The sequence below is a fragment of the Oncorhynchus kisutch genome, unplaced genomic scaffold (genome assembly GCF_002021735.2).
Source record: "Oncorhynchus kisutch isolate 150728-3 unplaced genomic scaffold, Okis_V2 scaffold2449, whole genome shotgun sequence".
Lineage (NCBI taxonomy): Eukaryota > Metazoa > Chordata > Actinopteri > Salmoniformes > Salmonidae > Oncorhynchus > Oncorhynchus kisutch.
The window spans coordinates 1,697-28,964 of NW_022264394.1; the positions used below are offsets into that span (position 1 = coordinate 1,697).

Consider the following 27,268-nt stretch of genomic DNA (forward strand, 5'->3'; position numbering starts at 1 on the left):
CTGAGATTTCTTCCAGGCACTGCTTGGCAGTCTTGCTGTAGACCAGGTCTCCCTTGGTGGGGGCTGAGGCAGTGGTCTGTGGGGGCCACCGTGGTACAGTCGTTCTCGGAGTACGTCCTGGGAGAAACAAACAAAGCCATGGTTATTCAGGAGCCGCATTGCATAGAGCGTTTGTTTTCATGTGGTAAAAAAACAGGACCCAGACTAAAATACTAAAATGCTTTTTCGTATTTTCAACAGATGAAGATGAATATCTCAGGAGGATCTCTTGGATGAAGTGAGGTTTTGTGGGTGAAGGGAAGTTTGTCTCTCTATCTGTGTGTGTGTGCATGCATGAACCTGCCTATGTGCAGCCAAAATCCACATACTGGCTTGCATTCCCTGTCTCCCTATAGCCCCTGGTCGAAAGTAGTGCACTAAAAAGGGAATAGGGTGCCATTTGGTAGGCAGCCTGTGTTTGTTCCCTTGCCTTGGGCAGAGATGTGAGAACACAGCCAGACGTCCTGACGGCTGCTAGATAACTCTCCCTCACCGGCACACCCACAATAAAGCCTTTCCCCAGCCACCTGCACCGCCACAGATAAACTGGCAGCCACAGAATGCTGCATCAGCCAATGAGTTGAGCACTGTGAAACCTCGCTTTCTAACATCCGCCCTACAAACTACTTCTAGCTACATAGAATTTCACAGAGAGACATTCAGAAATATGGCAGCAATTTGACAGCCTGCGATAAATGTCGGAATGGGTCAATTAAATGTTTACTGGGGTAGGGTATATATTCTGACTACTCAGTTTAGGAATGTTCGTTATAAAGATGTACAACAAGGATCTCAAATCAGTCTAAAAATACCCTGAGAAATGTACTGAGAACAAAACAAAGCACAGCACAGCCAATCATAAGTGAGAATCTCAGGTCGAATCAGGTCAGAGAGAGGACGCACATACAATGTTAACGTCACACAGCAGTGCCTTACAATCACCTCCCCGGCTGCTGTCAAAGGTGGAGGCAGGGGGACTGTAATCAACGAAACACAAACTGCAGCTAACTGCTGCTGCCTCTGCTCTTCTCAGCCTATGGCCCGGCTGCTCTGCTGTGGCACAGGAGAGGGAAGAAACCTAATTGGCCCTGAAATGACGGTAAATTGCGGCGCAGCGGGAGGCCCTAAGTGCGAGGCCGCTGACAGTTCCTCCTCTGTCAGGCAGGTCGGCGGGGGCCACACCTCTCTCCGGAAGAGAGTGAGAGAAACAGAGGAAAGGGGGAGGGAGGGAGACTGGGATACTATAGCCAAGAATTGGACAAGCGAAGGGAAGAGGTAGGCAGGAGTGTGAGTGATCAGGTAGAACTGAGCATGTCAACCTGTTGGCTGCTGAGCCACAGAAGACAACGTGCTTTTCATTTTGGTTGATTGCATCCTGGTTAAGTAGCTGAGCCGCTCATGATTAGGACCTGACATGAATACAAGTAGGAAAGAGATATGAAGAGAATCCCTTTTCAATGGCATGACATTACAGTGTATGTTGTGTGTTGCTTGCCTCCCATTTAATTTAGATGGAGAACAGGTTGGAGAACAACAGCCGTCACCTGCATCTGCCTATGAATGATAATCAGGGATGCCTGTTAATGGGCAAGACGGCGAGGTGCATTGGACGGATTAAGACGAATTCTCAATGGTGAGTCAACGAGCAGCAGAGTGGCATTGTGTGCCAAGGTTGAACCCTTTTTGGAAATTATAGAGAAAGAGAAGAGAGGGAAAAGTTACTCGGAAGCCGATTATGGCTCGTTAATAGGATCCCCCCCCCCCCCCCGGAACTGCTGTTAGCACGCCCGCCATCACAGGCTCTGTCTCTGACATCACAAAGCCCCTACCCAGCGGCCCCCATCCAGTCGACAGATTGAAAGGTGGGAAATTATCTTTGATGGGCGGCATCCGTCGGAAATCAAGGCTTCCACCTCTCTCCAGACACTCTAATAATAGGGGTTATTTGGGGCGCCATGGGATGCAGAGATTCAATTGGTTGTACGCACATCAAGATGGAGTGTGACTGGATGAGCCAGCCCTCGTGTGTCTGTGTGTGACTGTAGGGCACCACATGCAGTCCCGTGGGCACAATGACAGAATGCGGGATGCGGATGAAGGAGTGGAAGTATGGAGGGATGGAGGAGGGCCTCTATTCCCTGTCTCCCCATGAAACCTGTTCTAGATGGATCACGATGAGAGATCAGTCAAGACGCAGCCTGCGTCCCTAATAGCTCCCTATTTCCTATATAGTGCACTACGTTAGAGCAGAGAACTGTGGGCCTCGGTCAAAAACAGGCCTCTGGTCAAAAGTACAGGGATACAATTGGGATCAGATGCATTTGATAAGACGAGTAAAGTTAAAAGACTGGAAATTCATCTTGGAGTATAACTGTCACTGTAGAAGAGGACATTTTAGACAAACATGCCCAATAATTCCCCTCAATTCCACTAACAACGAGTCTCTAAACTGTCCAAATAAATCTTTTTTTTTTGTATTGTTCTCAACAAAGTTGAACTCCTTCGCAGAAATCAAGTGGCAAACAAGGGACATTTGCTGCATATAAACACCCAAATGATGGACGGTTCAGACACAAGTTCAGCTGAACTACGTCAGGTGGAACAGAGGGCCTTGGGGTAATGCTGCAGGCATAGACATCAGGACATGGAGGTAGTGAGGTTTGTTTGGACTGTCATTCTAACAACCTGCTGAGGTTAGTTTGGACTGTCATTCCAACAACCTGCTGAGGTTAGTTTGGACTGTCATTCTAACAACCTGCTGAGGTTAGTTTGGACTGTCATTCTAACAACCTGCTGAGGTTAGTTTGGACTGTCATTCTAACAACCTGCTGAGGTTAGTTTGGACTGTCATTCTAACAACCTGCTGAGGTTAGTTTGGACTGTCATTCTAACAACCTGCTGAGGTTAGATTGGACTGTCATTCTAACAACCTGCTGAGGTTAGTTTGGACTGTCATTCTAACAACCTGCTGAGGTAGTTTGGACTGTCATTCTAACAACCTGCTGAGGTTAGTTTGGACTGTCCTTCTAACAACCTGCTGAGGTTAGTTTGGACTGTCATTCTAACAACCTGCTGAGGTTAGTTTGGACTGTCATTCTAACAACCTGCTGAGGTTAGTTTGGACTGTCATTCTATCAACCTGCTGAGGTTAGTTTGGACTGTCATTCTATCAACCTGCTGAGGTTAGTTTGGACTGTCATTCTAACAACCTGCTGAGGTTCGTTTGGACTGTCATTCTAACAACCTGCTGAGGTTTGTTTCGACTGTCATTCTAACAACCTGCTGAGGTTAGTTTGGAGAGCTGAGGGGAAGGCTGTGCACCAGAGCTGAGAGGAAGGCTGTGCACCAGAGCTGAGAGGAAGGCTGTGCACCAGAGCTGAGGGGAAGGCTGTGCACCAGAGCTGAGGGGAAGGCTGTGCACCAGAGCTGAGGGGAAGGCTGTGCACCAGAGCTGAGGGGAAGGCTGTGCACCAGAGCTGAGAGGAAGGCTGTGCACCAGAGCTGAGGGGAAGGCTGTGCACCAGAGCTGAGAGGAAGGCTGTGCACCAGAGCTGAGGGGAAGGCTGTGCACCAGAGCTGAGGGGAAGGCTGTGCACCAGAGCTGAGAGGAAGGCTGTGCACCAGAGCTGAGGGGAAGGCTGTGCACCAGAGCTGAGGGGAAGGCTGTGCACCAGAGCTGAGGGGAAGGCTGTGCACCAGAGCTCATTTGGGTAAATGTGATTTGATTGTGTATTTTTCTTTGTATTTTAAGTGAACATCCTACAAAGCCCTGTCTGTTAACAGTCTTGAAGACAAAGGCTGTCAGATGAGGATTCTTGGCTTGATGGGTTTACTCCCCCAGGTTACTCGTGGTATGGTGTAACTAGCTAATATAAAAACACGTCATAGCTTATGAACACACCAATCATTAGAGAGACCTTCGCCAGACCACTGCATTATACCCCAGCCCCATTGTCACACAAAACAATCGCATGCACGTACACAGACACACACACAGACACAGACAGTCTCACCTATACATGAAGGGGGCGACGGTGGCTGTGTTGGGGTGGTTGTGCTGCTGCTGCTGGGGGAGCTGCACCGCTCCGTTCCCCCCCATGGCCCCGGGGGGCTGGGACAGGGCAGAGGTGCTGGTGGAAGACACCATGTTGCTCCGCCGGCCCTCCAGGCCCCCCAGGGAGCGCTGCTGCATGTAGTAGCCCCCCTGGCCCCCTTTAACCACCTTGGCCTTGTCCCCTTCCCTGCCCCCTCCACTACCACCCTGGGTGGCCTGGGTCTGGGCTTGACCGCCGGCCGGCTTCCCCGTAGCCGAGGGGGCCTTGAGTCCAGACTTGGGGATTCCACTGGAGGCAGGGGGGATGGCGCTGTCCTTCTTGCCCGCTGCAGGCTTGCCTCCCTTGGGGATGAGGCTGGCGATCTTAGAGGTCTTCTTGGATGGATCCACCATGGGTTCCCGTTGTTCCTCTTTGGGAGGGGTGCTGGCCTTGCCTCCTTTGCTCCTGCTCTTATCCTCCTTGTCTTTGGGCTGGGGCAGGGACTTATTGCTGCCGCCGCTGGAGGGCGACGCGCCCTTCACACAGCCCTTATTGGCTGCTGCCAGGGAGGGGGGCGAGGCAGTCTTGGCCAGCTGCTTGGTGCTGTTGCTGCTGCTAGTACACATTGACGACATTGGCTCCGTTATACTTAGCCCTTCCTCGCCGTACTCCGACATGTCATCCTCCTCCTGCAAGGCCATCTCGGCCACCGACGGCGAAGTCCGCGAGGCCGAGCGAGGGTTGATCATCCGGAACTTGTCCAGCATGGATCTCTGGGAGGCACCACCGCCAGCGACAGAGCCCGACTTGGGCGCCTCAGTCATGGGGGGCCGTAGGCGGTCGGAGGCGGGGGGTGGGGTGGGTGAGGGAGAGGGCGAGGGCGAGGTGGAGACCGAGAGCATGGAGGAGGTGGCACTGTGCTTCATGTTCATGGACTTGCTGCGCCAGGACTTGCCGGCGGTGGGGGAGGGGATGGCAGAGGCCAGCTGCTGCCCGCTGAGGCTGGTGGGCACTTGGGCACCTCCGTTCATGCTGCCAGGCAGAGGGATGCTCTTTGCCGATTCTGCAAAGGAGACAAATAAACAGACACACAGTTACATCAACCGTCTCAGGAACACAACTGGATCAATACATGCACATGTGGTCTCATATACTGAGAGAACAATTTGGATTGACAATGAAATGGCAGGTACTTTCTATGTGGAGCCAAATATTCACCATCATTGAGTCATCTACAACAGGGGTGTCAAACTCATTACATGGAGGTCCTAGTGCCTGCAGATGTACATTATGTACATTCATTGAAGCCCTAGACCACCAGGTGTGGGGAGTTCCTTCCTAATTAGTGACCTTAATTCATCAATCAAATACAAAGGAGGAGGGAAAACCCGCAGACACTCGGCCCTCCGTGGAATGAGAGAGGAGGGAAAACCCGCAGACACTCGACCCTCCGTGGAATGAGAGAGGAGGGAAAACCCGCAGACACTCGGCCTCCGTGAAATGAGAGAGGAGGGAAAACCCGCAGACACTCGGCCCTCCGTGAAATGAGAGAGGAGGGAAAACCCGCAGACACTCGACCCTCCGTGGAATGAGAGAGGAGGGAAAACCCGCAGACACTCGGCCCTCCGTGGAATGAGAGAGGAGGGAAAACCCGCAGACACTCGGCCCTCCGTGGAATGAGAGAGGAGGGAAAACCCGCAGACACTCGGCCCTCCGTGAAATGAGAGAGGAGGGAAAACCCGCAGACACTCGGCCCTCCGTGGAATGAGAGAGGAGGGAAAACCCGCAGACACTCGGCCCTCCGTGGAATGAGAGAGGAGGGAAAACCCGCAGACACTCGGCCCTCCGTGGAATGAGAGAGGAGGGAAAACCCGCCTCCACTCGGCCCTCCGTGAAATGAGTCTGACACCTGTGATCTACAGCCTCTGGCACTTTGACAGAAGAACCATCATTGCAGTAAAAACACTCTCAAAAGTAGCACTCTATGATATAAAAGCCCCAACGACAGGTATGACCAGAGTAGTCCATCACATGGGAGCTTTCCATTGGCATCACACTGGTGTCTCAAAGATGTTGTTGAACCCGGCCCAGGATCCACTACACTGTCACATTCACACTTCTATTACATGAGTACAAGCAGAGAGAAGAAGAGAGGAGGAGAGAAGGAGAGAGGTGGAGAGAGGGGGAGAGAGGGGGTGAGAGAAGGAGAGAGGGGGAGAGGGGAGAGAGGGTGAGAGGGTGAGAGAAGGAGAGAGGGGGAGAGAGGGTGAGAGAGTGAGAGAAGGAGAGAGGGGGAGAGAGGGTGAGAGAAGGAGAGAGGGGGAGAGAGGTGGAGAGAGGGGAGAGAGGGTGAGAGGGTGAGAGAAGGAGGAGGTGGAGAGAGGGGGAGAGAGGGTGAGAGGGTGAGAGAAGGAGAGAGGTGGAGAGAGGGGAGAGAGGGTGAGAGGGTGAGAAAGGAGAGGGGGAGAGAAGGAGAGAGGGGAGAGAAGGAGAGAGGGTGAGAGAAGGAGAGAAGGAGAGAAGGAGAGAGGGGGAGAGAAGGAGAGAGAGGGGGAGAGAAGGAGAGAGGGGTAGAGAAGGAGAGAGAAGGAGAGATGGGGAGAGAAGGAGAGAGGGGGAGAGAAAGAGAGAGGGAGAGAAGGAGAGAGAGGGGGAGAGAAGGAGAGAGAGGGGGAGAGAAGGAGAGAGAAGGAGAGAGGGGGAGAGAGGGTGAGAGAAGGAGAGAGGGGGAGAGAAGGAGAGAGGTGGAGAGAGGTGGAGAGAGGGGGAGAGAGGGTGAGAGTAGGAGAGAGGGGGAGAGAGGGAGAGAGGGTGAGAGAAGGAGAGAGGGTGAGAGAAGGAGAGAGGGGGAGAGAAGGAGAGAGGGGGAGAGAAGGAGAGAGGGGGAGAGAAGGAGAGAGAAGGAGAGAGGGGAGAGAGGGTGAGAGAAGGAGAGAGGGTGAGAGAAGGAGAGAGGGTGAGAGAAGGAGAGAGAGGGGGAGAGAAGGAGAGAGAGGGAGAGAGAAGGAGAGAGAGAAGGAGAGAGGGGGAGAGAGGGGGAGAGAAGGAGAGAGGGGGAGAGAAGGAGAGAGGGGGAGAGAAGGAGAGAGGGGGAGAGAAGGAGAGAGGGTGAGAGAAGGAGAGAGGGGGAGAGAAGGAGAGAAGGAGAGAGAGGGGGAGAGAAGGAGAGAGAGGGGGAGAGAAGGAGAGAGGGGTAGAGAAGGAGAGAGAAGGAGAGAGGGGGAGAGAAGGAGAGAGGGGAGAGAAAGAGAGAGGGAGAGAAGGAGAGAGAGGGGGAGAGAAGGAGAGAGAAGGAGAGAGGGGTAGAGAAGGAGAGAGGTGGAGAGAGGTGGAGAGAGGGGGAGAGAGGGTGAGAGAAGGAGAGAGGGGGAGAGAAGGAGAGAGGGGGGGAGAAGGAGAGAGGAGGAGAGAAGGAGAGAGGGGGAGAGAAGGAGAGAGAAGGAGAGAGGGGAGAGAGGGTGAGAGAAGGAGAGAGGGTGAGAGAAGGAGAGAGGGTGAGAGAAGGAGAGAGGGGGAGAGAAGGAGAGAGAGGGAGAGAGAAGGAGAGAGAGAAGGAGAGAGGGGGAGAGAGGGGGAGAGAAGGAGAGAGGGGGAGAGAAGGAGAGAGGGGGAGAGAAGGAGAGAGAGGGGGAGAGAAGGAGAGAGAGGGGGAGAGAAGGAGAGAGGGGTAGAGAAGGAGAGAGAAGGAGAGGGGGAGAGAAGGAGAGAGGGGGAGAGAAAGAGAGAGGGAGAGAAGGAGAGAGAGGGGGGAGAGAAGGAGAGAGAAGGAGAGAGGGGTAGAGAGGGAGAGAAGGAGAGAGAGGGGGAGAGAAGGAGAGAGAGGGAAAGAAGGAGAGAGGGGAGAGAAGGAGAGAGGGGAGAGAAGTAGAGAGGGGGGGAGAGAAGGAGAGAGAGGGAGAGAAGGAGAGAGGGGGAGAGAAGGAGAGAGGGGGTGAGAGAAATAGGGGTGAGAGAGAGGGGGGGAGAAGGAGAGAGGGGGATAAAGGAGAGAGGGGGAGAGAAGGAGAGAGAGGGGAGAGAGAGAGGGGGGGTGAGAGAAATAGGGGTGAGTGAGAGGGGGAGAGAAGAGAGAGAGAGAAAGAGAGAGAGATGTTGTTTGGATGGGTCAGCAGGCATTTTCTGCACCACAGGAGACAGACATAGAAAGGCTTGTCTTGCTCTCTCTGCTAGGCTGCAGGGGGGATTGGTTGGTAAGGATGGGGGGCATAGTCGGGGAGTAGGAACAAAAAAGAAACGGAGAAGATCGGCAGTGCGCTCTCCAAATCTTTCCCACTGCAAACAGAGATCCTAGTGCAGCAGTGCAGCCTGCTGCGCACTCAAGCAAAAAATTGACTCAGCAATTGATTCTGCAAAACCTAAAACTGTTGCCGTTTCCCCTTGTGACAGTGGGATGCCAGGCAATTCACCCCCTGGGCCAAAGCTGCCTGGTAACTTGGCAGGTGTCTAATGCCAACAGAAAATAAAAACATTACTAGTGTGGCATTGGAAAGCAAGAATAGGTTGATACATTAATAACGCGCGCACACACACACACACACACACACACACACACACACACACACACACACACAGAGTACTCTATGACGTGTCGGCGCTACACTAGACAGACACAACCCCGCCCCACGCACACCCATCAGTCAGGAGCGTGAGACAACCGATGGTCCCGTTAGCCGCTCAGCAGTGGCTCTGACCTTCTGAAGGACCCCATTTCTCCTCTCTAGTGGGTGTTCAGATCATCATCAATCCCTTAGCAGACGCCTTCCAGCCCCTACACTGTGCTTTCCATGGAGATACATTAATACTGTACTGGCACTTTCTACCAAGGGGAGAAGTTAGTGATAGGAAATGCGTTGCAACCTTAAGGATTATACAATATACTGTGTGTACAAAAGTACTTCAAATGAGTGGATTTGGCTATTTCAGCCACACCCGTTGCTGACAGGTGTATACAATCGAGCACACAGCCATGCAATCTCCATAGACAAACATTGGCAGTAGAATGGCCTTACTGAAGAGCTCAGTGACTTTCAACGTGGCACCGTCAAGTCAGTTCGTCAAATTTCTGCCCTGCCAGAGCTCCCCCGGTCAACTAAGTTCTGTTACTGTGAAGTGGAAACGTTTACAAGCAACAACAGCTCAGCCACGAAGTGGTAGGATACACAAGCTCACAGAACAGAACCACAGAGTGTTGAAGTGCATTGCGCGTAAATATTGTCTGTCCTCAGTTGCAACACTCACTACCGAGTTCCAAACTGCCTCTGGAAGCAACGTCAGCAGTCGGGAGCTTCATGAAATGGGTTTCCATGGCTAAGCATCCGCACACAAGCCTAAGATCACCATGCGCAATGCCAAGTGTCAGCTGGAGTGGTGTAAAGCTCGCTACCATTGGACTCTGGAGCAGTGAAATCGCGTTCTCTGGAGTGATGAATCACGCTTCACCATCTGGCAGTCCGAACGTGTTTTTTTTGCAGATGCCAGGACAACACTACCTGCCCGAATGCATAGTGCCAACTGTAAAGTTTGGTGGAGGACGAATAATAGTCTGGGGGTGTTTTTCATGGTTCGGGCTAGGCCCTTAGTTCCAGTGAAGGGAAATCTGACATTCTAGAATCTAGATGATGGAAGCAAGACCCCGCAGCAATGTTCCAACATGTAGTGGAAAGCATGTCCAGAAGAGTGGGGGCTGTTATAACAGCAAAGGGGGGACCAATTCCATATTAATGCTCAGAATTTTGGAATGAGATGTTTGACGAGCAAGGTGTCCACATACATTTTGAGCATGTAGTGTATGTTTGCCTTCTACTGTTGATTGATGTAGTGTCAAACAGCAGGGACATGCTGGGATTCACATTCACAATATAGAACTGCCTGTCCTCTCCATCTCCTCATTCAGCTCTACTCTCCATAGACGACAGTACTTCTTAAAGGATGCTAGACGGTTTATGGAACCACATTATTTTCAAACCTGGTGGAATTCTATCTATGCTGAGTCATAAGCACAACAATATAGCTGAACTGGTGGCCTTTCCAGGGACGCAGCCTCAGCCTGAGAAACCGTGATTCTCCCTAACCGTGTAGTATTTTCCCCAGAGGCAAGGGAAGGAGAAGGGCTTTAGCTGCCGCGCCGCCAGGCCTCGGAACACTTCATCAGCTTATGATCTGGGCCACAGCCTTTAAAACCTTACGACGCCTGTAAACGTGTCAGTCTGTGGGAGGAACATGTAAGCTGGCACACGCCAAGTCATCTCTTTAAAGACCAGCCTGTGTGTGTGTGTGTGTGTATGTGTGTGAGTGTTTAAGAATCTCACTTAACCCTTAGATCTAAGAAGCCCAGTCATTCTTGTGATAGGGTGACAGAGCTTGCCCTCACACCATGGAAACAGCCGTGAAAGTTGGGCAACAGAAATGCCATGCTTGATTTGATTTCTTTGTCGGAGTCACGGGCAACACTGTGATAAGATTGTGAATGATGGCCGAAGTGTTTGGGATTCAGTATGTGCGGCCAGCGAATTAACCATGTCTTTAAAGATAACAGGGGCCCGAAGGATGACATTTCATACCAATCGGCTGACGCCACCAACGCCCCAGAGAAGAAGTAGAGACTTGGCGTTACCATAGCAACACTTTCTTTCACAACCGCTTACTTCATCGGCTGAGAGTGAAATGTCACTTCTGCTGGCTGGGCGCTGGACCCTCACACGTCTGCTGCTCAGTGCTCACACACCCATCGTGTGGCACGCAAACACACACACACATGCCCCTCCCCACACACACCCATCGTGTGGCACGCAAACACACACACACATGCCCCTCCCCACACACACACATGCCCCTCCCCACACACACACACCCCGCCCCGACACACACACACACACACACACACGCTGAGTAAATCCTCTTGTAATAAACACCAAGTCCCTATATCTGTGAGCCTGCCCTCATTTTCCCTCCCTTTGGACAGCTGGAATTGTCCCCAATGGCACACTACTCCCTATATAGTGCACTTAATAGGGAATAGGTTGTCATTTGGGATGCAGATCCTGTCACCCTGAGCTGGCCTGCACTAGCCTGCAGCTCTTGCTTTTTACATGATCTCTTCAGACAGGCTCTTCTGCCATGACTAGACTCTCAATTCCCTGTCTTTTGCTAAAGGTTTGGCTGCATCATTGAAATTTCTCTGACATTTCCTTGGAATTGTTTGATTTGACCCCCAAATCTAAAGCCTCCGCCCTCGCAGGGATGAGGGGGAGGCCTCTTATTTACAGTGGGCCTAAAGTTGAGTCCTTAGGCTGGGGTCAAACTCTCACTCCCAATGACATAACTCCCCCATTGGCAAATGGTTGAGGAGAGCGACTGGCGACTGGCCATGTTACACAAGGCTGATTAAAATAGATTGGAAATGTGTTGAGCTGCATACAAAGAAAACAATAGATATCCACAAAAACATTCTGGATCAAATTAAAACAGACCTGTATCAAGATTAAGGATTGGAATTGCAATATTAAGTACAACATTAAATGCTTAAGTACCAGGCTGATTCATGAGCATGGACATGACTCCTGAGTTTAACACTGGACTAGTGACTGATAGACAAGCAGCAGACTGCCTCTTCATGTACACCATGCAATTAGCTCCCCCAGGTCATACTGCCAGTGAGTAGTGAGAGAGAGGGGAGATAGACAACATACTGCCAGTGAGTAGTGAGAGAGAGGGGAGATAGACAACATACTGCCGGTGAGTAGTGAGAGAGAGGGGAGATAGACAACATACTGCCGGTGAGTAGTGAGAGAGAGGGGAGATAGACAACATACTGCCAGTGAGTAGTGAGAGAGAGAGGGGAGATAGACAACATACTGCCAGTGAGTAGTGAGAGGGAGGGGAGACAGACAACATACTGCCAGTGAGTCGTGAGAGAGAGGGGAGATAGACAACATACTGCCAGTGAGTAGTGAGAGAGAGGGGAGATAGACAACATACTGCCAGTGAGTAGTGAGAGAGAGGGGAGATAGACAACATACTGCCAGTGAGTAGTGAGAGAGAGAGGAGACAGACAACATATTGCCAGTGAGTAGTGAGAGAGAGGGGAGATAGACAACATACTGCTAGTGAGTAGTGAAAGAGAGAGGGGAGATAGACAACATACTGCCAGTGAGTAGTGAGAGAGAGGGGAGATAGACAACATACTGCCAGTGAGAGGGAGGGGAGACAGACAACATACTGCCAGTGAGAGGGAGGGGAGACAGACAACATACTGCCAGTGAGAGGGAGGGGAAACAGACAACATACTGCCAGTGAGAGGGAGGGGAGACAGACAACATACTGCCAGTGAGTAGTGAGAGAGAAGGGAGATAGACAACATACTGCCAGCGAGAGGGAGGGGAGACAGACAACATACTGCCAGTGAGAGGGAGGGGAGACAGACAACATACTGCCAGTGAGAGGGAGGGGAGACAGACAACATACTGCCAGTGAGAGGGAGGGGAGACAGACAACATACTGCCAGTGAGAGGGAGGGGAGATAGACAACATACTGCCAGTGAGTAGTGAGAGAGAAGGGAGATAGAAAACATACTGCCAGCGAGAGGGAGGGGAGACAGACAACATACTGCCAGTGAGAGGGAGGGGAGACAGACAACATACTGCCAGTGAGAGGGAGGGGAGACAGACAACATACTGCCAGTGAGAGAGAGGGGAGATAGACAACATACTGCCAGTGAGTAGTGAGAGAGAGGGGAGATAGACAACATACTGCCAGTGAGAGGGAGGGGAGACAGACAACATACTGCCAGTGAGAGGGAGGGGAGACAGACAACATACTGCCAGTGAGAGGGAGGGGAGACAGACAACATACTGCCAGTGAGAGGGAGGGGAGACAGACAACATACTGCCAGTGAGAGGGAGGGGAGATAGACAACCTACTGCCAGTGAGTAGTGAGAGAGAAGGGAGATAGAAAACATACTGCCAGCGAGAGGGAGGGGAGACAGACAACATACTGCCAGTGAGAGGGAGGGGAGATAGACAACATACTGCCAGTGAGAGGGAGGGGAGACAGACAACATACTGCCAGTGAGAGAGAGGGGAGATAGACAACATACTGCCAGTGAGTAGTGAGAGAGAGGGGAGATAGACAACATACTGCCAGTGAGTAGTGAGAGGGAGGGGAGACAGACAACATAGTGCCAGTGGGTAGTGAGAGAGAGGGGAGATAGACAACATACTGCCAGTGAGAGGGAGGGGAGACAGACAACATACTGCCAGTGGGTAGTGAGAGGGAGGGGAGATAGACAACATACTGCCAGTGAGAGGGAGGGGAGACAGACAGCATACTGCGAGTGGGTAGTGAGAGGGAGGGGAGATAGACAACATACTGCCAGTGAGAGGGAGGGGAGACAGACAACATACTGCCAGTGGGTTTTGATAGGGAGGGGAGATAGACAACATACTGCCAGTGAGAAGGAGGGGAGACAGACAACATACTGCCAGTGAGAGGGAGGGGAGACAGACAACATACTGCCAGTGAGAGGGAGGGGAGATAGACAACATACTGCCAGTGAGTAGTGAGAGAGAAGGGAGATAGAAAACATACTGCCAGCGAGAGGGAGGGGAGACAGACAACATACTGCCAGTGAGAGGGAGGGGAGACAGACAACATACTGCCAGTGAGAGGGAGGGGAGACAGACAACATACTGCCAGTGAGAGAGAGGGGAGATAGACAACATACTGCCAGTGAGTAGTGAGAGAGAGGGGAGATAGACAACATACTGCCAGTGAGAGGGAGGGGAGACAGACAACATACTGCCAGTGAGAGGGAGGGGAGACAGACAACATACTGCCAGTGAGAGGGAGGGGAGACAGACAACATACTGCCAGTGAGAGGGAGGGGAGACAGACAACATACTGCCAGTGAGAGGGAGGGGAGATAGACAACCTACTGCCAGTGAGTAGTGAGAGAGAAGGGAGATAGAAAACATACTGCCAGCGAGAGGGAGGGGAGACAGACAACATACTGCCAGTGAGAGGGAGGGGAGATAGACAACATACTGCCAGTGAGAGGGAGGGGAGACAGACAACATACTGCCAGTGAGAGAGAGGGGAGATAGACAACATACTGCCAGTGAGTAGTGAGAGAGAGGGGAGATAGACAACATACTGCCAGTGAGTAGTGAGAGGGAGGGGAGACAGACAACATAGTGCCAGTGGGTAGTGAGAGAGAGGGGAGATAGACAACATACTGCCAGTGAGAGGGAGGGGAGACAGACAACATACTGCCAGTGGGTAGTGAGAGGGAGGGGAGATAGACAACATACTGCCAGTGAGAGGGAGGGGAGACAGACAGCATACTGCGAGTGGGTAGTGAGAGGGAGGGGAGATAGACAACATACTGCCAGTGAGAGGGAGGGGAGACAGACAACATACTGCCAGTGGGTTTTGATAGGGAGGGGAGATAGACAACATACTGCCAGTGAGAAGGAGGGGAGACAGACAACATACTGCCAGTGAATACTGAGAGAGAGAAGAGATAGACAACATACTGCCAGTGAGAGGGAGGGGAGACAGACAACATACTGCCAGTGAGTAGTGAGAGAGAGGGGAGATAGACAACATACTGCCAGTGAGTAGTGAGAGAGAGGGGAGATAGACAACATACTGCCGGTGAGTAGTGAGAGAGAGGGGAGATAGACAACATACTGCCGGTGAGTAGTGAGAGAGAGGGGAGATAGACAACATACTGCCAGTGAGTAGTGAGAGAGAGAGGGGAGATAGACAACATACTGCCAGTGAGTAGTGAGAGGGAGGGGAGACAGACAACATACTGCCAGTGAGTCGTGAGAGAGAGGGGAGATAGACAACATACTGCCAGTGAGTAGTGAGAGAGAGGGGAGATAGACAACATACTGCCAGTGAGTAGTGAGAGAGAGGGGAGATAGACAACATACTGCCAGTGAGTAGTGAGAGAGAGAGGAGACAGACAACATATTGCCAGTGAGTAGTGAGAGAGAGGGGAGATAGACAACATACTGCTAGTGAGTAGTGAAAGAGAGAGGGGAGATAGACAACATACTGCCAGTGAGTAGTGAGAGAGAGGGGAGATAGACAACATACTGCCAGTGAGAGGGAGGGGAGACAGACAACATACTGCCAGTGAGAGGGAGGGGAGACAGACAACATACTGCCAGTGAGAGGGAGGGGAAACAGACAACATACTGCCAGTGAGAGGGAGGGGAGACAGACAACATACTGCCAGTGAGTAGTGAGAGAGAAGGGAGATAGACAACATACTGCCAGCGAGAGGGAGGGGAGACAGACAACATACTGCCAGTGAGAGGGAGGGGAGACAGACAACATACTGCCAGTGAGAGGGAGGGGAGACAGACAACATACTGCCAGTGAGAGGGAGGGGAGACAGACAACATACTGCCAGTGAGAGGGAGGGGAGATAGACAACCTACTGCCAGTGAGTAGTGAGAGAGAAGGGAGATAGAAAACATACTGCCAGCGAGAGGGAGGGGAGACAGACAACATACTGCCAGTGAGAGGGAGGGGAGATAGACAACATACTGCCAGTGAGAGGGAGGGGAGACAGACAACATACTGCCAGTGAGAGAGAGGGGAGATAGACAACATACTGCCAGTGAGTAGTGAGAGAGAGGGGAGATAGACAACATACTGCCAGTGAGTAGTGAGAGGGAGGGGAGACAGACAACATAGTGCCAGTGGGTAGTGAGAGAGAGGGGAGATAGACAACATACTGCCAGTGAGAGGGAGGGGAGACAGACAACATACTGCCAGTGGGTAGTGAGAGGGAGGGGAGATAGACAACATACTGCCAGTGAGAGGGAGGGGAGACAGACAGCATACTGCGAGTGGGTAGTGAGAGGGAGGGGAGATAGACAACATACTGCCAGTGAGAGGGAGGGGAGACAGACAACATACTGCCAGTGGGTTTTGATAGGGAGGGGAGATAGACAACATACTGCCAGTGAGAAGGAGGGGAGACAGACAACATACTGCCAGTGAATACTGAGAGAGAGAAGAGATAGACAACATACTGCCAGTGAGAGGGAGGGGAGACAGACAACATACTGCCAGTGAGTAGTGAGAGAGAGGGGAGATAGACAACATACTGCCAGTGAGAGAGAGGGGAGACAGACAACATACTGCCCGTGGGTAGTGAGAGAGAGGGGAGACAGACAACATACTGCCAGTGAGAGAGGGGAGATAGACAACATACTGCCCGTGGGTTGTGAGAGAGAGGGGAGACAGACAACATACTGCCAGTGAGAGGGAGGGGAGACAGACAACATATTGCCCGTGGGTAGTGAGTGAGAGGGGAGACAGACAACATACTGCCAGTGAGAGGGAGGGGAGACAGACAACATACTGCCAGTGAGTAGTGACAGAGAGGGGAGATAGACAACATACTGCCAGTGAGAAGGAGGGGAGACAGACAACACACTGCCAGTGGGTAGTTAGAGAGAGGGGAGACAGACAACATACTGCCCGTGGGTAGTGAGAGAGAGGGGAGACAGACAACATACTGCCAGTGAGAGAGGGGAGATAGACAACATACTGCCCGTGGGTTGTGAGAGAGAGGGGAGACAGACAACATACTGCCAGTGAGAGGGAGGGGAGACAGACAACATATTGCCCGTGGGTAGTGAGTGAGAGGGGAGACAGACAACATACTGCCAGTGAGAGGGAGGGGAGACAGACAACATACTGCCAGTGAGTAGTGACAGAGAGGGGAGATAGACAACATACTGCCAGTGAGAAGGAGGGGAGACAGACAACACACTGCCAGTGGGTAGTTAGAGAGAGGGGAGATAGACAACATACTGCCAGTGAGAGAGAGGGGAGATAGACAACATACTGCCAGTGAGAGGGAGGGGAGACAGACAACATACTGCCAGTGGGTAGTGAGAGAGAGGGGAGACAGACAACATACTGCCAGTGGGTAGTGAGAGAGAGGGGAGACAGACAACATACTGCCAGTGGGTAGTGAGAGAGAGGGGAGACAGACAAACGACACAAACACCAAGAAAGAAGGACCATGGAGTTGACTGTTCCCACCAGGGGAGACATTAGCTCTGTTTAGGTGGTAATGTAGGGTGTGAGTAATGCTTTAAACGGTGCAAAGGGGGTACTGAGGAAACAGAAAAACCTTCACTCCCTTTCTGGATGGGGGATTCATGTGTCCCAAATGGCATCCTATTCAATATATAGTGCACTACTTTTGACTAGAGTTCTATGGGCCATGCTAAAAAGTAGTTAACTATAAAGGGAATAGGGTGCAATTTGGGAGACCCACACTGTGACAACAGGTCTGGGCAAATGGGACACAGAGGACAGTGAAGGCACTTGTGTAAATCTAGTGGGCTGGCTCTGGCCAAAATAAACAGGGTCGGTGACCGGGGTCTGTTCATGGTTGGTAGACTGTTGTTCTCTGTTCAGACAGACAGACAGACAGACAGACAGACAGACAGACAGAGAGAGACAGACAGACAGTAACTCTACCGACGGCCGTAACTCTACCGACGACCGTAACTCTACCGACGACCGTAACTCCACCGACGACCGTAACTCTACCGACGACCGTAACTCTACCGACGACCGTAACTCCACCGACGACCGTAACTCCACCGATGACCATAACTCTACCGACGACCGTAACTCTACCGACGACCGTAACGACCGTAACTCTACCGACGACCATAACTCTACTGACGACCGTAACTCTACTGACGACCGTAACTCCACCGACGACCGTAACTCCACCGACCGTAACGACCATAACTCTACTGACGACCGTAACTCCACCGATGACCGTAACGACCATAACTCTACCGACGACCGTAACTCCACCGACGACCGTAACTCCACCGATGACCGTAACGACCATAACTCTACTGACGACCGTAACTCCACCGATGACCGCAACGACCATAACTCTACTGACGACCGTAACTCCACCGATGACCGTAACTCCACCGACGACTGTAATTCTACCGACGACCGTAATTCTACCGACGACCGTAACTCTACCGACGACCGTAACTCCGACGACCGTAACGACCATAACTCTACCGACGACAGTAACTCTACAGATGACCGTAACTCTACAGATGACCGTAACTCCACCGACGACCGTAACTCCACCGACGACCGTAACTCCACCGACGACCGTAACTCTACCGACGACCGTAACGACCGTTACTCTACCGACGACCGTGACTCTACCGACGACTGTAACGACCGTTACTCTACCGACGACCGAGACTCTACCGATGACCGTAACTCTACCGACGACCGTTACTCTACCGACGACCGTAACTCTACCGACGACCGTAACTCTACCGACGACCGTAACTCTACCGACGACCGTTACTCTACCGACGACCGTAACGACCGTTACTCTACCGACGACCGTAACTCTACCGACGACCGTTACTGTACCGACGACCGTAACTCTACCGACGACCGTTACTCTACTGACGACCGTTACTCTACCGACGACCGTTACTCTACTGACGACCGTTACTCTACCGACGACCGTAACTCTACAGACGACCGTTACTCTACCAGACGAACATTACTCTTCCGACGTCCATTACTCCATTGACGACCATAACTCTACAGACGACCGTTACTCTACCCGACGACCGTAACTCTACCGACGACCGTTACTCTACCGACGACCGTTACTCTACCGACGACCGTTACTCTACCGACGACCGTTACTCTACCGACGACCGTAACTCTACCGACGACAGTAACTCTACCGACGACCATTACTCTACTGACGACTGTTACTCTACCGACGACTGTTACTCTACCGACGACCGTTACTCTACCGACGACCGTTACTCCACCGACGACCGTAACTCCACCGACCGTAACGACCATAACTCTACTGACGACCGTAACTCCACCGATGACCGTAACGACCATAACTCTACCGACGACCGTAACTCCACTGACGACCGTAACTCCACCGATGACCGCAACGACCATAACTCTACTGACGGCCGTAACTCCACCGATGACCGTAACGACCATAAATCTACCGACAACCGTAACTCCACCGACGACCGTAACTCCACCGACGACTGTAATTCTACCAACGACCGTAACTCTACCGACGACCGTTACTGTACCGACGACCGTAACTCTACCGACGACCATTACTCTACCGACGACCGTTACTCTACCGACGACCGTTACTCTACTGAAGACCGTTACTCTACCGACGACCGTAACTCTACAGACGACTGTTACTCTACCAGACGAACATTACTCTACCGACGACCATTACTCCATTGACGACCATAACTCTACAGACGACCGTTACTCTACCCGACGACCGTAACTCTACCGACGACCGTTACTCTACCGACGACCGTTACTCTACCGACGACCGTTACTCTACCGACGACCGTTACTCTACCGACGACCATTACTCTACTGACGACTGTTACTCTACCAACGACCGTTACTCTACCGACGACCGTTACTCTACCGATGACCGTTACTCCATTGACGACCATTACTCTGTGATAGTGACAGAGGGATGAAGGGAGACGTGAATGTAAAGGGAATGTTACCAACACTGTAGGATCATTGTAAAATACTGAGAGACAAATATTCAATAACTACGAACATAATGTGAGCTTAAAGAACCACTAGGTAGGGGGTCGTTAAGAAAAGAAGAGCCTTGTTGAAGCCTATTTTTCCCCAAGCCCATAGGGCCCTGGTCAAAAGTAGTGCACTATATAGGGAACAGGCTACCATTCGGGACACAGACAAATAATTTCATCCACTTACTTTCGGATAAAAGTAATATGACAATAATAAAATAAGGAAAGTGAATGTGTGACAAAATCTGTCATCATAGCAGGTTATTATGCTTGGTGGAGCGTGGTGAGATTCAGCCCCACAGCTCTGCAGTCTAACCACTACCACTCGCCATGCTGTGAAATACACTGTCTTGCCTTCTCCCTAAAGGAATACCTAAGTCAACTACACTGCTGATATGATTCAGCAGACTGGTTCATGTGGAGTGTGCTGGCGGGTGCTGCTCTGTCCAGTCCACTGTGTTTATCAGTGGCGCCACCTAGTGCATGTTGTGGACCATGCGCTCAAAAATATAAATGCTGAATGCTACTGACAGACCCTGAGGAAAACATCTGTAGAAACGCAGGGGTAAGATAATGAATTCTAAGACACTAGAGGTTTTCCTTATCCTGTTTAAACCTTATGGAAGGTGACTTTAGACACGGCCATATCCCCATCTTCACACTATTGTGCCGATCCTAATCAAACTGAGCTGGTTTTACATTGTGTCTTTTTCATCAAGGTGCCAGCAACCGTGTAACCAGGCTAGATTAGAACAGTTTGGTTTGGCTCGGCTCATATGGCTCAGGCCTGCTTCTACCTGATTCTAGGTTCACCTACCTCTGTCATTGCCACTAGCATACTGGAGAGGCTTGCTCTTATCGATGCTGTTAAAGCTCTGACTCCTCCTGTTGAGGTTGGAGGATCCTTGGCCCTTGGGGGCCCCGCTGCCTGCAGCGGACACCCTGGTCGGCCCTGGCAACCTGCAGACGAAAACACAGCGGGTGAGGAGAAAGCGTGAACAGTCACAAAGCAACAAAAATAAATGTCTAGCTAGGTAGTGTGTTTGTGTTGTGCTGAAAGGACCATTATGATCTCTCTGGGATATGCATAAGAGCCCACACACGGATACACAGATGTAAGCGCAAGCACACACATACACACACACACACACATACACACACACACACACACAGAGCTAGTGTTGTGCTGAAAGGACCACATGTATTCTCAGGGAAACACACAAGAGAATACACACTTCAGCATCTGTGGATAAATGTGGAGGTTTACTTCTGATGCCACAGCTGGAGCACAGTCATAAGTCCCAGAGGGGGGAGAGGCCATAGGCTCATTATTCCATTAGAGACTCGTTAAAGCATGCTAACGGATCTCACAGTCCACTACACTGACACTGACAGAGCAAGGTCTTCTCAGTACTGCAACCAAACAACCTCCTGATTGGTTAAACACTGAGATTAACCAATCAGCATGGCTCAAAGGCTCAGTGTAACACGCACGGAATGCACCCACAGTCCTTGAGTCAAACTGGACACTTCAATGCATCTGGCGAGGTAACTGCCTCGGGCAGTAATACATGAATGGTCATCATGAGTCTGGGAACATTTACTTTGGATGTTTTATCAGTGAGATAAATGACCTGGAAAATATGTTGCTGACGTCCAACTTTGCAGACGGACTCGTTGACCTTTACGAGGAAGTGAAATCTATACAAATCTGCCTTTGTCCTGGAAAAACATGATCACATCTCAAAGAAAATGATCTAATCACATGACCATTACAACATATCAATATGAAGTTCATACAGTTTTGATTACCGGTCCGCAAAACACACAAAACCTTCATTCATGCCCTAAACACACAGGACAACCTCCAGGCCTCTTTAGAGTGATACAGAATTTTTTAAATCTGGTTTCAGAGAGAGAGAGAAAGAGAAATAAAGAATGAGAGAGAAAGAGAGACCTGGTGAACAGTATGAACTGCTCTGTGTTGTTTAATGAAAGATGCTAAGGCCATTTCCCCATGGGAATTCCATCATCTAAACTACCCCACTATCCAATCCACATCATTTATGTCTGGCCCTTTAAAACTGACACTCCTAAAAGCTTGGCAATTAAAGGGGAGTATGAGAGTTTAATTAGGCATCGTATCCCTGGACAAAGAGACTTAACAACAGCGCATAAACCTGTCACAGAAGCAGACAGAGGAAGCTTGAGGGACTAGATGGCAATGTGAAGTAATGGCTAAGGGTCAAAACAACACAACCAAAGAATTAACATCTTGGCCCTGTGGTAATGCATCTAGGGAAACGACTCTTAAGTCCCAAATGACAACCTATTCCCTTTATAGTGCACTACTTACAGTAGGGCTCTGGTCAAAAGTAGTGTACTCTATAGGGACTAGGGTGTCATTTGAGATGCTACCTCTCACTCTCTCCTACTGAATTTAAACCACAGAGGAGACAGTCATCTGTTTGATAGTAAACATGACCGTGTGTGTCAAACAGACAATAAAACACACATTCGTACGCGGCTAAAATTGTGGTGGCAGAAATCATACTGTGATGAGTAAACGTGTACCTTCTTGTTTCTGTTTCAGAGTAAAAAGCCAACTCACAATGCAGACAATGGACTGAGTCAACCCATACGTCATGTAATGATTGATGGAACCAGAGTAACACCAACTCCTTCTGTTGTGACGTAGGAGTCTCTTAACTCCAGTCTTCAACCCAAGGATCAATGCATTACTCAACGTCTGTGTCCCAAATGGCACCCTACAATGTCTTGGTCCAGTGACTGAGGAGTCTGGCTGCTTCTAGACATCATTGGGTTGGAAAACGGACAGATGGTAAAATGAAAAAGCAGGTGATGTAGATATGCTAGAAGCTCCATCCACTTGGTAATGACACACTTTCATGTCCCTCCTGGCTGCCTGTGTTCCAAATGGCACCCTATCCCTTATTTAGTGAACTATTTCTGACCAGTGCCATTTGGGATGCAGCCGGGGTCTCCAGCACTCAGTTCTATTTTTAAGACGGAGAAGAGGGAGAGGGGTGGCCAGACACATTATTCTTCCTGTCAGACAGGGCTAGAGGAAACAGCTTCAAACTGACAGGGTGTCTCTGTGCTCACTGCAAAACAACCCCCCCCCAAAAAAAAATTAAAATATATAAAATGGGACAGATAACAGACTCAATACACACATGTACAAACACATGCAACCACCAACCCACCCACCCAGGCTGAGAGGGGCACCTGGAGACCCGTGAGCTGAATAAGCATGACTTCATGAGTGCATGTGTGTAATGTCAAATATAACCAGGCAGGAGGGATGGGGGGGCAGAGAGAGAGAGAACGAGAGAGAGAGGAGATGGAGCGAGAGCGCCCACTTGAACAGAAGACCCTGCCATCTGCTCAGCCCATTATCTATATTAGTGAGAGAGAGCGTGTGTGTGTCTGTGTGTATGTGTTTGACAGTATATACCTATGCGAAAGATAATGAGTATTATCAGTATGAAACAGACACAGTATGTGTAAAACAAAATGTGTGTGTCTGCTTCTGGCAGGAAGCTCAGGGAGTGATTCAAATTGAATAACAGGTTTCTTAGCAAGTCAGCACATCTGTCGCTGTATATTCAAGACAATTACCAAAGCTTCCCTGGAATCGCTTCTATCAGCATCACAGACAGGTGCTTTAGGCTGCGGACAAGCGGTCAAACACCGCCCCCTGCTGCGAACACGCTGAATTTAAATGGCAATTTATTTTTTAAAGTGCTGTTAGTTGAGGGTGAGATGCCGAAACACTGTCAACACACCAGGGGTGTACCATTAGTGCCTCACTATAGCAAAATGAAACAAAATGCTTTGCAACAGAAAACATTTTCCAATGAAAAACAAGAGTTTCTTATTGAACAAGTTCAGGTAGTCCCTCCCCATTTGTCTTATTGATTCTGCTTGGTTCCTAGTGAATAGGACCCAGGTAAGCAGGTTTACTGAGAGAGTGGAGTAGGGATTTTAAGCTCAAAATCAATTGAAGAGGCTTGTTTGCACACTTTACACAACTCTATGAGCATAGAAACATTTTACACAGCTCTAGGAGCACAGAGGAAACACTTTACACAGCTCTAGGAGCACAGAGGAAACACTTTACACAGCTCTAGGAGCACAGAGGAAACACTTTAATAGTAGAGAAATAAACTCCACACTGGCATTCCTGTTTGCCCCACAATGTGTTTAGTGGTTGAAGATCCATTAAATGCATTGTGGAGTAATAGTTGGAGAGTTGCTTGAGTTTCTTTTTCAAGGCACAATATCCTCAGATATAAAACTGCCAAGGTAGCAACAGAACTCATGTATGAACTCAGAAGTCCTTCAGCCAATCAAACACAGGAGCTTTCACAAACGTGTGAGGCTACCATTGTGCTGGGAACTCACATTGACTGTATTTCCTGAATAATGTTGTTGACTTTAAAATCACCCTGGGGGTGTAGGCTAGTACCTCACAATAAAACAACTGTTCATGCCCAATGGTTATCCTCCACAGTAAATCAAAGGTACACGTTATGGCCACAAACTGAAACTAGAGGGCTAATGTCTTTATGTACAATACTTTCAATGAATGATATCATTTGGCACATTTCTACCCTGACCCCTTCCCAGGGAGAATTCATGGAAGAAAACGTGCACTCTTCATCAACGATGTAGTTAGTTTCAAGTTATGGGAGCAGGTCACGTGACCACTAGTTTTTATTTTCACGTATCAATCTGAATCAGGAAAAATCTATCCAGTCCATTTAATTTCATTAGCGGTCCAGGACAACTCACACAGGCCGTGTGTTCTCCAGGTCGGGTGTGGTGAGTCCCGGTGGGCTCGTATCGTCTGCCATTTTACGACTTCCGCTGGCTCCTAGCTCTATCACACCAACCCCCTGGAAGGCCCAGAGAGTGCTGATCCTGGCCCCCAAAACAGTGCAGGTCTATCACCAACCCCCCCGCCACCCCCTACACACACAGACAGAGACACACACACACACACACACACACTACACACACACACACACACACACACACACACACACACACACACACACACACACACACACACACACACACACACACTATAGTCTCTATCCGGCTATGGCTGTAGTCAGGGTTAGCTAAGAAACCCAATCAGTCCTGGTGTGGTTGGCCTGATGAGACAGGCCCAGTTTCATTAGCCAAGGTAATGAGGGAGAGAGGAGGCCAACAGGGAGATGAATGGCTGAGCATTGCACTGGGTCAGGGGAAAAGTAACTCTGCCCAACTACTTTTGTTGTGAAATCTCAGCCATTTTATCCAATCGATAGAGTTTCCATTTGGGGATAATAATATAAGGTATTCATTTTAATTCAAGTGTTAGTGGGATTTTCATGCATCGGCAAAGGAGGAAACACGCCCCGATCCAAGGAAACATCCCCCGATCCAAGGAAACACGCCCCGATCCAAGGAAACACGCCCCGATCCAAGGAAACACGCCCCGATCCAAGGAAACACACCCCGATCCAAGGAAACACGCCCCGATCCAAGGAAACACGCCCCGATCCAAGGGAACACGCCCCGATCCAAGGGAACACGCCCCGATCCAAGGAAACACGCCCCGATCCAAGGAAACACGCCCGATCCAAGAGAACACGCCCCGATCCAAAGAAACACGCCCCGATCCAAGGAAACACACCCTGATCCAAAGAAACACGCCCCGATCCAAGGAAACACGCCTGATCCAAGAGAACACGCCCCGATCCAAGGAAACACGCCCCGATCCAAGGAAACACGCCCGATCCAAGAGAACACGCCCTGATCCAAAGAAACACGCCCCGATCCAAGGAAACACGCCCTGATCCAAGGGAACACACCCCGATCCAAGGAAACACAACCCGATCCAAGGAAACACGCCCCGATCCAAGGAAACACGCCCCGATCCAAGGAAACTCGCCCCGATCCAAGGAAACACGCCCCCAGTCCAAGGAAACGCGCCCCGATCCAAGAAAACTCGCCCCGATCCAAGGAAACACGGTCCGATCCACATCAACGGGACTGTAGTAGAGAGAGTTAGCAGGGTTCCTCTGCATTCACATCACCGAGGACGACATGGACCAACAACACTCTTGTCAAGAGGGCGCAGCAGTGTCTACTTCCTAAGGCGGCCTCTCTAAATACTACCGCTGCACCATCGAGAGCGTCCTGATCAGTTACATCACGGCCCTCCAGCGGGTGGTGAAGACGGCCCACACATACGCGCTACACACATGCAACACACACACACACACGCTACACACACACATGCTACACACACACGCTACACAAATGCCACACGCACGCTACACACACACACATGCACGCTACACACACACTACACACACGCGCTAAACACACACACACACACACACACACACACTACACACGCGCGCTACACACGCGCGCTACACATACGCGCTACACACACGCGCTACACACACGCGCTACACACACACACATTACAACCAGACTCAAATTTACAGTACTATTTACAATCCCCGCTTTCTCTGATACATGTGTAAAAATGGAATATATATTCCCTTAGTTAACAGCTGTGTTCGAGAGAAAAGCAGCTTGCACGGCTATTCAGCAACAACACCAGCTGACAGGTTGTCAATACTGTGAAGGGGAATACCACCCATAGGCTTGTCAATACTGTGAAGGGGAATACCACCCATAGGCTTGTCAATACTGTGAAGTGGAATACCACCCATAGGCTTGTCAATACTGTGAAGGGGAATACCACCCATAGGCTTGTCAATACTGTGAAGTGGAATACCACCCATAGGCTTGTCAATACTGTGAAGGGGAATACCACCCATAGGCTTGTCAATGCTGTGAAGGGGAATAACACCCATAGGCTTGTCAATGCTGTCCAGCACATATTTCACATAGCTTGGCGGGGTTTGCGTGAAGTAATTTGCCAGCACGCTGGTTCCCACCAGCCACAACCGTCTAAGGAGAAACAAATGCTCTGGGAGCCAGACAACTGGTGAAGTATAGGAGCCTGGAACTGTCTGGAAGCCACCACAGCAAGTCATTCTGTTCAATGCAGCATTTGGTAAAATGGCCCCTAATCCACATAGGCTTGAGTTTAATGGCTCACGCACGTCACTGACGCCTGGGATCGCCAAGTGCCGATGTTAGTTTGGCATCAGAGAATAGCCAACACAAAGTATTCCATTATGAAATCCTCTAAGATAGATGCACAACCAAACCAAATGTAAGAACTTCCTTGTGCCGAGATTTTCACAAGTAGATTATTATGAATTTAAGAGGTTGTACAGTAAAGTACATCATGTGTCATTCATGTCGACATGACCTGAAAGAAGGTGAAGGAAAGTTAGCCATGTGAGAGTCATACCTTGTGTTTTTCTTCTGTGGTGTTGCTCCTATTCCGCTGTGACCCGGGGGGCTACCATACCGCGCAGTGAGACTGTGGAGAGAGCAGAGAGAGACACAGACTTAGTGAAGGAATGAGACGAACAGCTCTCTGGACTCTTTAAACTGT

The 27,268-nt window shown here is 50.4% G+C and overlaps 1 protein-coding gene across 1 annotated transcript; it reads right to left on the reverse strand.

The window, feature by feature from the left end:
• LOC116370089 (neuron navigator 3-like) lies at window positions 1-27,268 on the reverse strand (the record flags this gene model as incomplete). Its single annotated transcript, XM_031819695.1, has 4 exons — window positions 27,122-27,268; window positions 20,528-20,670; window positions 4,053-5,136; window positions 1-117 (listed from the first exon to the last, which is right to left on the reverse strand). Coding segments are annotated over exons 3-4 (1,169 nt in total), but the record flags the coding sequence as incomplete, so codon positions are not given.